Source organism: Macaca mulatta, chromosome 11 (assembly GCF_049350105.2).
Source record: "Macaca mulatta isolate MMU2019108-1 chromosome 11, T2T-MMU8v2.0, whole genome shotgun sequence".
In the NCBI taxonomy this organism is placed as follows: Eukaryota; Metazoa; Chordata; class Mammalia; order Primates; family Cercopithecidae; genus Macaca; species Macaca mulatta.
In genome coordinates this window covers 119,535,219-119,548,394 of record NC_133416.1, presented here as the reverse complement: position 1 = coordinate 119,548,394, position 13,176 = coordinate 119,535,219, and the positions used below count along the sequence as shown (strand labels likewise).

The window sequence follows — 13,176 nt, the reverse complement described above, 5'->3', positions numbered from 1 at the left end:
AATTGGCATAGTGTTGTTTTCATTGTATCTTTGTGTATGAACCAATAGTGATAGTTAATAATCAAGTATATTTTGTACAGCACATCATCTGACCAGCAGAAGCAGAGAGACACATTTTGAAACTTTTCCATGTGGTTAATTAAATTAGCATTAATGACCTAAATTATTTGACTTTAAATTTTGATGATTTACTGTTCTTTCCTTTTATTTTTAGGGGATCATTGAAAACTTTCGTCCATACAGTCCATCTATTACAGAAACAGACGGATCTAGGGTCCCTGCCTGTAGCTGACGTGCTATATAGGTAAGCTGTCATTTTGTATCCTTATCCTCCTTCCAAACTAGGCAGATTTGTGCCAAATGCTTCCTTTATTAAGTAGATTGCTAAACTCTTATCAATTAGTGATTGATTTTTAAATCAGTATAGAATCATGTTTACCTTCTTAAGTAAGAATTTTATTTTTTATCTTCCTTTTTGGAAAGTTTTTAGAGCATGTTATTTTTCATTATTTTTTAGTTCAATGTCTTTAAAAATGCCATAGCTGGTGGGACACAATAACTCATGAGTGTGGTGGTACGTGCTTGTGGTCCCAGCTATTAGGGAGGCTGAAGCAGGAGGATTGCTTGAGGCTATGAGGCAGAGGTTACAGTGAGCCGAGATCACACCACTGCACTCCAGCCTGGGTGACAGGGCAAGACTCTGTTTCAAAAAATAAAAATCCAATAGCTTATAATGAATTCTGATGTAAATTTTGAGATGATAATATATTAAGGTATAAAGAAGAAAGTGAAAATCATTCATAATCTCATTACCCAAAGATAACTACTCATAACGTTTTGGTACATATGCTTCCTAATTCATAACCCACTCTGTCTCTCTCTCACACACAAAAATACACATAAAATAGTACACTTTACACACAGGTATAATTTTATTGTAACATTTTTATAAACACAGCTCCGTAATTTTTTAATTTAAAAATATTGTAGCTGGGTGTGATGGCTCATGCCTGTAATCTCAGCACTTTGGGAGGTCGAGGCGGGAGGATCACTTAAGGTCAAGAGTTCAAGACCAGCCTGCCAACATGGCAAAACCCCATCTCTACTAAAAATACAAAAAAACTAGCCAGGCGTGGTGGCGGGTGCCTATAATCCCAGCTACTCAGGAGGCTGAGGCAGGAGAATGGCATGAACCTGGGACGCGGAGCTTGCAGTGAGCCAAAATCACACCACTGCACTCCAGCCTGGGTGACAAAGCAAGACTCCGTCTCAAAAAAACAAAAAAACAAAAATTAGCCGGGCATGGTGATGGGTGCCTGTGGTCCCATCTACACGGGAGGCTGAGGCAGGAGAATTGCTTGAACCCAGGAGGCAGAGGTTGCAGTGAGCTGAGATCGCACCACTGCACTCCAGCCTGGGTGACAGAGCGAGACTCTGTCTAAAAAAAAGAAAAATAAAAAATAAAAATACTGTGAATATCTTTTTTGAATAATATTTCTATAAAATATTATACATCTTAGTTTTAAGATTTTGGTTTCTACTCTTTGGGGTAACAGGTATACTTCTTGCTGAAATGGATTGTCTCAGTGTCTTTGTGATTTTCTTTCTGTCCCATATAGGCTGTTGCTTTTGGAAGGGGGGCCTGGATCTCCCTCCTGTTTGCTTGGGGGCAAACACATAGTATCATGGGGTTATGAAGACATGTTGCCTGCGCCAGATAGCAACACTGGCTCCAGTTCTGAAAATAAAGGTAATGTAAAAGTTTTTGTCCTGTGATTAACAGTAAGATGTAAATAAAGTGGTTTTAGATCACTGTAGCAAATGACTGGGATATAACTTTGTGTGTTCCTTTTAATTAAGAGCTCAAGATTTCTATTCAGTATGTTCATTGCCTGCTTTATCAGTAAAAGTATAAAAGCTGATACTGGTGATGTAAGAAAATGGATAGGTTTTATTATCACAAGGAAAAGGTATCATCCATACACTCTTGCCAAGGAGCCATGAATTACTTAAATTGACTACTGGATATTTGAGTTTGGGTATGATAGCCTTAAGTTGAACTTTCTTGTCTGCTAATAGAATATCAGGTCTTACTGCTTGATAATATTTCCTTTAGTAATTTTTCTGTGTGTTAATGAGCTCTCCTGTTCTAAAAGCAAAAAATGAAGAGGTTCAAGGGAGCATGCATTGTTAACATCTCCTTTAAACAAGTAGGCTAGGTTAAAATGTTTTTACAGAGCTTTACAATATTACATGTCAGTTTCTTACATTATCTCAACAAATGGCAGAAGCTGTCTTAACTGGCTTGCCAGATGGGTTAGACCTCTCCATTCACTCAATAAAATGTCTAGGCTGCTGCCCTGCCGTGGTCCACTGAACCCACAGGGCTGGTCAGCTCTGCTCCCACCAGCGGAGTTGCAGGCTTGCTCCCAAACCAGTTTGTTAATTGTAACTGGTACTTACTGTTGTGATAATATCATTAAATCTTACATAACTGATGAAATAGGAATGAAAAAAAAAAAAGGAAATAGTTGCCATTAAGAAGTTGAATGTTTTAGAAAGACTCCACGAAGTGAGTCTCTAAGAAACTGGCGTTCATCAAGTGTGGGATTGAGAGTCTGTTCCTCCCTCCCTTTCATTTCCCACCCTCCATGGGGCAGCCTTCCTGGGCAACCCCACCAGCACAGAGGAGAATCTAAGCGGCAGGCCCCCTCGCATCTCTCAGCCCAGGGCTTGTGCCTTTCCATGGTCTACTATTTCTTCTAAACAGGCATGCGAGTGTGTGGAGAAGAAGAGGCAAGGCTTTTAGGTATGATTTATTTCCTTCACTGACTCAACCAGAGTCAACAGGAGAGGGAGATGCCTGCAGTACCCAAGAAGTTCTCAGACATTATAGGCTCCAACTTCTTAACACAGAAAACGTCTTTCTTGATTTTCTCCTTTTAAAAAACTCCATTTGGTATCTTCCTGGGTGTAGTTTCTCACTGAGGAGGATGGTATTAAGCTGGTCTGTTTGCTTTCATTTTCCTGAACCTTTGGTTTTGCATCTAGGGAGAGAATGGTTTTCTTTTTTTTCTCTCTCTTTTTTTTCTTGTTTTTCTTTTTTTTTCGAGATGGGGTCTTGCTCTATTGCCCAAGTTGGAGTGCAGTGGTGCAATCACAACTGCAGCCTCGGCTTTCCAGGCTCAAGCCATCCTTCCACCTTAGCCTTCTAGGTAGCTGGGACCACAGGCACACACCAACAGGCCTGGATTATTTCTTTGTTTGTTTGTTTGTTTGTTTGTTTATGTAGAGACTAGGATCTCGCTTTGTTGCCCAAGCTGGTCTTTAACTCCTAGGCTCAAGCCATCCTCCCATCACCTCTGCTTCCTGAAGTGCCAGGATTACAGGTGCGAGCCACGGCACCTGGCCTGTTTTTCTTATAATAGTTTTTAGACTAATTTACGTAATTTTTTTTTTTTTTTTTTGAGATGGAGGTTCGCTCTCGTCGCCCAGGCTAGAGTGCAATGGCGTGATCTTGGCTCACTACAACCCCTGCCTCCCAGGTTCAAGCGATTCTCCTGCCTCAGCCTCCATGGTAGCTGGGATTACAAGTGCCCACCACCATGCCTGGCTAATTTGTGTGTTTTTAGTAGAGATGGGGTTTCGCCATGTTGGCCAGGCTGGTCTTGAACTCCTGACTTCAGGTGATCTGCCTGCCTTGGCCTCCCAAAGTGTTGGGATTACAGACATGAGCCACCGTGCCCAGCTGCAATGTAACTTGTAATATTGGAACATTCTACATTTGACTGAAGTTGAGAGAACACTATAATAAGCCCTGTGTACTCATTACTCAGCTTCAACAAGTATATACTCCTGGCCAATCTTGTTTTGTTTGTCCTTTTCACTTCTGCCCCTCGACAGAGCCATGCCCAGAAGGCCTTGGGCCTTAATCTAAAGATTGAGGAATAAATGTAGTCTATGAGCTTTAAATTACAATGTTTAAGGTGTGAAATTAGTGTTTTAAAAATGGTTACCCACTTTAACGAATTTTTTTATTGAGGAACCAATAGGTACAGGTCCCAGTTGTCTCAGATTAGTAGACTGAATTTTTAAGCTAATAGCATTTTTAGTACTAATTTGATGGTGTGACATTGCATTTCCTCCAGCTAAAATGGCATGCTTCAGGTGGAAAGACCCCACTTAAACATAGTGAGCAGAATGATTATGAAAATAAACACTGAAGGTTTTATCCATAAGCTCTATTTTAAGGCAAATTCTTTGGAATATGAGTTACTAAACCAATTACTATCATACAGAGAGATACTGTTTTAGATTGAGGAAGACAGAGCTAAGGGGAAACATATTGCTGTTTTAAAATAGAAAAGATATTAAACTTTTGTGCTGCGTCCCTCCAGAGACTAAAATTAGGATCTCTGAATGGAAAATCTACAGAAGCAGATTTTAATTTAGTGTATATCATTAGTATATTAACACAATTTCATTTGCCATTTATGGAATGCTGGCTTTGCATCAGAGAGCAGTATAGATGTATTTACCTCTATTATCTCATCTGGCCATCACTGTAACCCTTGAGGTACTTATTATTATCCACATCTTACAGATGAAGAAACTGATGTTCAAAGAGATTCAGAGTCACTTACTGAGCTCATAAGAGCTCATGCCTCTCTTACTATGCAATTACTAATAAAAGTGTTGTACTGTATTCTTAGTCATTTCAAATTAGAATTAGGATTAGTCATTTCAAATTAGAATTAGGAATGACTTGACTCAGTACAAGCTTTTCAAAAAAAAAAGAAAGAAAAACATTTGGTGGGCTAAACCACATTCCCCTGCTGGTAACTATCTGACCTTATTTTGGTCCGTGGTCCACATGCATTTTGGATGTTTGATTTGGGGGTTCAAGCCATCTTCCCTGAAAGTCACACTGAAGCTCTTATTTTAGAAGTGAGAGGTAATCTTTCATTTAACCTCCTAATGGCTTTTTCATTAGAAAAAGCATGTTTATAATTCCAATTGAAAAAACATATATATAATTTACCTGTGAAAAAACGATTTCAGATGCTGACTTGGGACGCTGTCTCACGGCAGACGGTCTTTACCTGTATACTACTAACTCAGTTGGAAGAGGAGTAAGCAAATTGGGGTCTGGATTACATGGTACTCTCAGGTCAGTTGCATGGAACTTCCTAAATGATTGGGCTGGAACATTTTCCTCCTTACATAAATCTCTGAAGAAGACACTGGGGGTAAATTCCGACTCCCCATAGACTAGTAACTAAATAACAAGTCTGAACTAATTCAAATAATTCCAATCTTCTCTTATTGCCACCTTTCCCCATCTTGTTCTGTTAATGCATTTTAGCCTTGTTTTGGCCCAGAAGAGTTTGGTAGCCCTAAGATCATTGTTTCCAGCCAGAAAGTCCTCTGTGATCAGTATTTTTGTAACAATATCAGTGACTTCTCCATGTTGATAAGTGGACATTTTTCTACTTAAGTCTCTTTGAACTTAGGTTTGACATTGGATTGGCAAGTGATTTTCAGTTGGGATATAAGATCTATAAACTGTTGCCAAAAGAAACTGCAGTTTGAGAGCCTTGTATACATTTAGATCTTTTCCCCCAACTTTTTCTCCCCTCTAAGTTATTGTGGAAAGTCAATATTTGCTATAGTTTTGCAGTCCTCAAATTGATGTAATACATTCACTTTCCTTCAGATGTTCTACATACTTAATCATTTTTTAAAATTAGGTCAAAAATGTTGTTTATGTCTGTTGTAGCTTGTGTGAGGTTCCGACATAGCCGGGTGATTCAGCCTGTGCTCCGTTTCCTTCCACAGAGGCTTTGTGTACTGCCGGAATGAGGAGTTGGAACCAGGATGGGTGGCTTTTGGCAGTGGCAGTCTTCTCCACCGGCCTGTCTCTTTCGATAATAAACCTCACTCCCTTTTCCAGGTCATTGACCAGAACACCCTTCAGGTAAACAGAAAACCAAGGCATTTAAAAAATATATATATTTTAGAGGCAATAAAGTTCGTTCCTGACATCATCAGAAGTAATAATAATACAGTTGGTATATTTTCCTCCCAGAGTGGCATCCTTTTAATTGTTATAGTTTGGGCATTCTGCTTTTTATTTAATGTCTTAGACTTTTCCCATATGAACTGAGTGAATGTGTTCTCTAAGTTTCTACAGCCTACAACAAACTTTTTTTTATAATTAAGAAAAAATTCTAAACAGTCAAAGATGGTATAAATACTAGCTTTTTTTTTTTTTTTCTTTTTTCTTTTTTTGAACGAGATCTATTTTGGGAAGGCATCATTTCCTTATTCAATTTGTTCTAAACAGCCTCTCTGTGGGAAAGGGAGCTTTGAAATGAGTGTAGAGTAAAATCATTGTGTGCTAGGGATTGAGAGCTTGGCTTTAGTGCTCTCGTAAGCACTCTGCTATGGCACTTGCTATCTTACACTGCAGTTACCTGCTTTTCTGTCAAACTTCACTGACCATGCACACCTTTAGGTATGGACCCTGTCCTACTCATCTGTATATCCCTAGAACATAACACAGTACCTGACATTTGACTGATAATAACAACAATGATGGTAACTACCATTCCTCAGTATCTCCTATTTGCTAGGCCCTGGCCTAGGCAATTTACCTACTCTTCCTCTTCCTACCTGTGAGGCATTACTATGTAGGTTTATCTTACAGATAAGGCAACTGAGTCTAGGCACCTAGTAAGCATTCAGTAAATGTTTATTGTTGAGTGAAAGAATACAGCTCAGAGAGGTTAAGTAACTTGCCTAAGGCCATACAGCCAATAGTAGCAGCACCAGAACTTGAACCTTTGGTTCTCTGCCCAGGAGTTTGAACTCTTTACACTGCAACTTTCTGCCTTTCAAACAAAGTTGGATTAAATGATTAGAGGTGGCATCTGTGGAGTGCTCAGAGAGTAGTCATATCTAGAAATTAAGTGTAATGTTACATTTCTTCTTGTCACTCAACTGCCTGTCCTAGAGAACAGGGACTGAGTCTTGTTCACCACTGTCATCTCCAGAGCACAATAGTAGGTGCTCAATAATTGTTGGATGAATAAAATGAACAAATTAACAAATAGATGCCCAATTAACCTAATTTCTTGTCACAAGTACAGTCAGATGAGAATGTCTCATACTCATTTGAAATAGAAGTTATAAGACTGGAAGTTAAACAGATGTTAAATCTCAGAACATGGTTTACATTTGAAGTAATTCCGGGTTCCTCAGTGTTGTTGCAGAAACTTTGACACTGTCCAGGAAAGCAGGGCTGTAGGTCACAAACTAGATATGTGCATTGGAATGGAGCACTTTGGGGATAACACAGGCCAATTAGTAGCTGTCAACTTTCTAGTCTTCCTGGCACTGTAGGTTCAAAGTATGGTTACATCAACTAAATGAGTTTTTACTTTTGAGCTAGACAAAACAGGTCTGGAAAAAAGTTCATGTGAAATCACTTGAGGGGTCAGAGATAGCCTTGGGAAAACTAGTGCCCCCTCCCAAAGTAATGGGGAATTGAACACTGTTCTTCTGTTCTCTGAAGGCATCTGACCTTCTCTAATTATTTTTATTTTGAGTTTCTCAGCTCTTCTATTTCTGTATTTTTTTTTTTTTTAAACCTAGCCAGCAGGTTTTTGTGGTCCTAATGTTCCATCATTTTAAGTGCTTATCTTTGGCAGTAAAAATTAGTATGTAGCTACACATTTAACGTGAAATGATGCAAAGCTTATTCATTATGCTGAAACAGAAGGATGTTTAATATTAGAAACACGTGCCTTCATGTTTAATATACAGAATTGGTGTTTCTTTTTTCTTCCTGATGGACTTGGTGCATTTCAGTAAGCCCTTCTGTGCTAAGTTAGGATCTGTCATGGGCCTTTGTATTTTTTACTTTGTTTCTCCTTCTCCCTCTTCTCAGCTTTTCCTCTTGGCTTTCTTTTGCTGTCTTTTTTTCCTTCTTTCCATATTCATTAAATAACTTTGAGTTAGGCTTTCCATTAGGTACTGGAGATATAGAGGTGAACAAGACACAGTTCTTGTCCTTTAAATAAAATTATCTTAATTTCATTTACTAAAGAAATTTCAGAAAGTACTGCTTCTCTAAAACTTTGTTTTTAATAAGTGTTAGATACAACACATATGCATAACAGATTCAAAGTGTTTAGTAAATACTTTTTCCTATTAAAAAATAATTTGAATTAATCCCAAGAACCTTTTCATCTGCATTGCCCATTGTATGAACTTTCATATTTTTGCTATGTAATTTGTGTATATTATTCTTAGAGATAAATATCCATTCTATTTTGACCAGAAAGCCTAGTGAATTCTCACCTTGGACATAATGGCATTCATGATGAGCTGATAGGATTAATCAGAATTTATATGTGGCTCTAATGGAGATTTCCTCCCTTTCATGCCCAGGTGTGCCAGGTGGTGCCAATGCCAGCCAATCACCTCCCCATTGGCAGCACCATGAGCACTGTGCACCTGTCTTCAGATGGCACTTACTTCTATTGGATCTGGTCTCCTGCCAGCCTGAATGAGAAAACACCAAAGGGACATTCTGTCTTCATGGACATTTTTGAACTTGTGGTAAGTTTGAACTTTCTCGCTTGTGTCTTTGCAGAAACATTTCTGTTTGCTTTCTTTTTATATTGGTGTGCAAAGGGCCTAAGAACCTTGCAGCATGTATAGTGTGTTCAGTGTTTCCTTAAAATTGATTTTTCTCTTAGATGCCTTTGAAGGTTTCTTTGTTTGGAGTCATATGACGTAAGTAGAGCCAAACTTTCTGAAGGTTAATCTGGTGACTGGAGATAACATTATTTAATGTGTAGACAGCAGGGTATTTAAGTAGAAATGCTCACGGGCTGTTGGAAATGTGGGACAACATTAGAGTAGCAAGAAGGGGTCACAGATAGAAATTGGGAGTCTCTCAGAGAGATAACAACATTGTGACGTGTCATTTACCTTTTGGATATTAGCCAAATGCTCACTGAGAGCCAAGTGTGTTCTATCTAGTTGGTGGGAGTACAGAGATGGACAGGGTGGGCAGGGTTCTTGCCCAAATGTGATGTGTATTCAGGCCCCAGAGTTGGGTGGGTTGGGGTGATGGTGGTGGAGAGACATAAAGATTAACCATAAACAAGTGAGCAAATAAATGCACAAGATAATCCTAGTTAGTGAAGGAAAAGTAGTCGTGTACCAGATGAAGAGGCTGGGGAGTAGGTGAGGGAAGAACATTTCAGGAAGAGGAGACCACACATGCAAAGTGTCTGTGGCAGGAGCCAGCATGTTTTAGGGAGAAAAAGTGGGCCAGAGTGGCTGGAATGCAGAGAGAGGAGGAGGGCTTGGGGTAAGGAGCAGCTGGTAGCCACGGCACTTTAGATCCACACCATCCTGCACAGTGGCCGCTAGCCATACGTTGCTATTTAAATTTCACTTGAAATTTAATAAAATTAAAACTGGAGTGGCTTAGCTCTATTAGCCACAGTTCAAGTGCTCAGTAGCCATATGGCTAGTGGCTTCTTCGTTAAACAGCAAAGATATAGACCATTTCCATCATGAAGAATGTTCTTTTGGACAGAGCTGGTCTAGGTAGTATTTGTAGAGACTTACAAAAGAACAAATTGCCCCAAGCCAGGTCTGTGACAAAACTTTTTTTCATGAGATAATTTACAGTCTCCTTTTGGGAAGAAATTAGCATTCCTTTAAAAAAAAAAAAAAAAAACCAAAGCAATTTTCTAATAAATTATAACAGGATTAAAACATGTTCTGGGAAACCAGTCATCCAACCCAACAGCAGACTATCAGTCAGGAGTCTTGTAACCTTTAACTGTGCATGTTCTTTTCCTAGTGAATCTCACAGTGTCCTCTAACCATTATCTTATAAAATGTCCCTGCCAGAGAGAATCTTTGAATTGGTCTGCTAGAGATTGAACATGTGTTCGTAATTGTCAGAAAAGCTTTTTTTTTTTTCAAATTGGTTTTTAAACAGACTTACCAGCTGTTTAAGGAATTTTCATTTAGGTCTTGGCTGAGCACAGTGGCTCATGCCTGTAATCCCAGTGCTTGGGAGGCTGAGATGGAAGGATCTCTTGAGCCCAGGAGTTTTAAAAAGGGAGCTGGAACTTAAAGTGGCAGTGTTTGTCTGAGATGACGGTGCTCTGGTACACCTCATCCTCCCACCTCAGCCTCCCAAGTAGCTGGGACTTAGCTGTGCATGACCACACCCAGCTAATTTTTGTGTTTTTTTGTAGAGACAGGGTTTCACCATGTTGCTTGGGCTGGCTTCGAACTCCTGAGCTCAAGTGATCAGCATGCCTCAGCCTCCCAAAGTGCTAGGATAACAGGCCTGAGCCACCACACCTGGCCTCCCTCTTTCTTTTCTGATTCCACCTAGCATATTGATTTCCTTTGTTTTAGTTTTTCTTTTAGTTATCTTTGTAATTTACAGTTAAACCTTTATTTCTTGTTCATGAACTCTAGGCAGTATCTCTTATCCCCCTACTTTAGAAGATAAGATGGAGAGTGTAGTGCCCTTTCTCATACTTCTTTGTGGAGAAAGCCAAGTATACATTTAGGGGAATACCAGAGGAAGAGAGATGACTCACCCCACCAACCTTAGAGCATCTTAGCAACTGGGAGATCAGATGTGGTGCAGAGCCATTGTGAGACAAGGTGGTAGAAAGAGTTTACATAAGGGCCTGCAGGCCCCCTTCCTGTTCACACATTTGCATTCAGATGCTAGCTGTCCAGGCCCAAGACTTAGTTATTTTCTGAAGAAACTGAATGACCCTGTTTGAAAAAAGACCTCTCATACTGATGTTGGGGTCATCTAAGGGAAAAGACTTGCCTCTCTGGTGAATCACCCATAAGTGATGTCTTCCAGCAAGCAAGCCTCAACCCTGTCCACAGAATTCCTGATTAGTGCTGAACTGTTAAAAAAAAAAGAGCAGACAAAATAAAAACCCAAACAAACAAAATTCCAAACTTTGGAGAGGTATGTGTGTGGAGGGGAGGCAAATAGGTTAAAAAAAGTAGTGCTAATGATTGAAGCCAGGGGTTCAGCACATAGGAAGCTCATTATTCTATTCTTTCTTCTTTTGTGTATATTGAAAATTTTCCCTAATAAAAAGTTTTAAAATTAAACAAAAAGAGCAGACTACCAAGGATTACTAGAAAAGTGAGGAAAGCTTCTAATATGAAGGTTAAAAATGAGAAAAAGTTAAAAAACAGCTAACTGGTCTCCCGCCACCCAAGATGCTGAAAGGAAAGAAGGCCAAGGCGGGGAAGGTGGCTCTGGCCCCTGCTGTTGTGAAGAAGCGGGAGGCCAAGAAAGTGGTGAATTTTGAAAAAAGGCCTAAGAATTTTGGCATTGGACAGGACATTCAGCCCAAAAGAGACCTCACCTACTTTGTGAAATGGCCTGCTATGTCAGGTTGCAGCGGCAGAGAGCCATCCTCTATAAGCAGCTGAAAGTGCCTCCTGCGATTAACCAGTTCACCCAGACCCTGAACCGCCAAACAGCTACTCAGCTGCTTAAGCTGGCCCACAAGTACAGACCAGAGACAAAGCAAGAGAAGAAGCAGAGGCTGTTGGCCCAGGCTGAGAAGAGAGCTGTTGGCAAAGGGGACATCCCCACTAAGAGACCACCTGCCACCTTGGTAGAGAACAAGAAAGCTCAGCTGGTGGTGATTGCACACAACGTGGATTCCTTCGAGCTGGTTGTCTTCTTGCCTGCCCTGTGTTGTAAAATGGGGTCCCTTACTGCATTATCAAGGGGAAGGGAAGACTGGGCCATCTAGTCCACAGGAAGACCTATACCACTGTTGCCTTCACACAGGTGAACTTGGAAGACAAAGGAGCTTTGGCTAAGCTGGTGGAAGCTATCAGGACCAATGACAACGGCAGATACAATGAGATCCGCTGTCACTGGGGAGGCAGTATCTTGGGTCCCAAGTCTGTGGCTTCCATCACCAAGCTCGAAAAGGCAAAGGCTAAAGAACTTGCCACTAAACTGGGTTAAACGCATACTGTTGAGTTTTCTGTATATAAAATTAAAATAATACAAATTTTCCTTAAGAAAAAAAAAAACCAGCTAGCTGAAGAAATAGACTAAAACTTCACATAAGCACTAATTGCTCTGTGAGATATGTGAAGATATTGCATTCATATTATAAAACAGGAAAGGATGCCTCAAAAAGGAATTATCAGGGAATGAGAAAATTAAAACTATGATTATCCAAATTTGAAAATTAGTAAAAGAGTTAAGAAATATTTGAGAAAGGACAAGTAGATAACAGTAAATATGAGAGAAAAGATAAAAGATGTGTGGAGCCATCCATCTAAAGTCTTGCTAATAGGAGTTCCAAAAAGAACAGAAAATAAAGAGGATGACATGATGAAGAAATAATATAGGCGGGAGTCTGGGTGCGGTGGCTCACACCTGTAATCCCAACACTTTGGGAGGCTGAGGTGGGCAGATCACGAGGTCGGGAGTTCGAGACCAGCCTGGCCAACATAGTGAAACCCTGACCCTACTAAAAATACAAAAATTAGCTGGGCATGGTAGTGGACACCTATAAAGCCCAGCTACTAGGAGACTGAGGCAGGAGAATAGTTTGAACCTGGGAGGCTCCCCCAAGGCGGAGCTGAGATCGTGCCATTGCACTCCAGCCTGGGCAACAGGGCGAGACTCCATCTCAAAAAAAAGAAGTAATACAGGCTGGGTACAGTAGTTCATGCCTATAATGCTAGTAGGGCCAAGAAGTTCAAGACCAGCCTGAGCAACATAGTGGGATGCTACCTCTACACATTTTTTTTTAGATTATTCAGGCATGATGGCACACTGCTGTAGTCGTAGCTACTCGGGAGGCTGAGGCGGGAGGATTGCTTGAGCCCTGGAGGTCAAGACTGCAGTGAGCTGTGATTGCACCACTGCATTCCAGCCTGAGTGACAGAGTGAGAACCTGTCTCAGAAAGAAAAAAAAAGAAACAATACAGGAAAGATTTCAGACCGAAGGATGTTGACATCTGGATTAAAAGGTATCTGACACAGTGAATGCAAAATGCCCACACCATCATGAAATTGCAGATTACCAAGCATAAAAGAGGATTCTAAAGCTTCCAGAAATTAAAAATATA

At 40.2% G+C, this 13,176-nt stretch overlaps 1 protein-coding gene and 1 long non-coding RNA gene across 9 annotated transcripts in view; both read left to right on the top strand.

The window, feature by feature from the left end:
- HECTD4 (HECT domain E3 ubiquitin protein ligase 4) overlaps positions 1–13,176 on the top strand; it is a 228,744-nt gene that overhangs the window by 71,917 nt on the left and 143,651 nt on the right. For all 8 annotated transcript variants that reach the window (XM_028829925.2, XM_028829923.2, XM_028829924.2 and 5 more), the window contains exons 3-7: positions 215–304; positions 1,620–1,750; positions 5,062–5,170; positions 5,839–5,977; positions 8,455–8,625. In XM_028829925.2, coding sequence (XP_028685758.1) covers positions 215–304; positions 1,620–1,750; positions 5,062–5,170; positions 5,839–5,977; positions 8,455–8,625 — 640 coding nt within the window. The remainder of the gene's footprint in view (positions 1–214; positions 305–1,619; positions 1,751–5,061; positions 5,171–5,838; positions 5,978–8,454; positions 8,626–13,176) is intronic.
- On the top strand, positions 9,801–12,089 carry LOC144333100 (uncharacterized). Its single transcript, XR_013401458.1, has 2 exons — positions 9,801–10,097; positions 10,233–12,089. It is a non-coding gene; the product is annotated as an uncharacterized LOC144333100 (long non-coding RNA).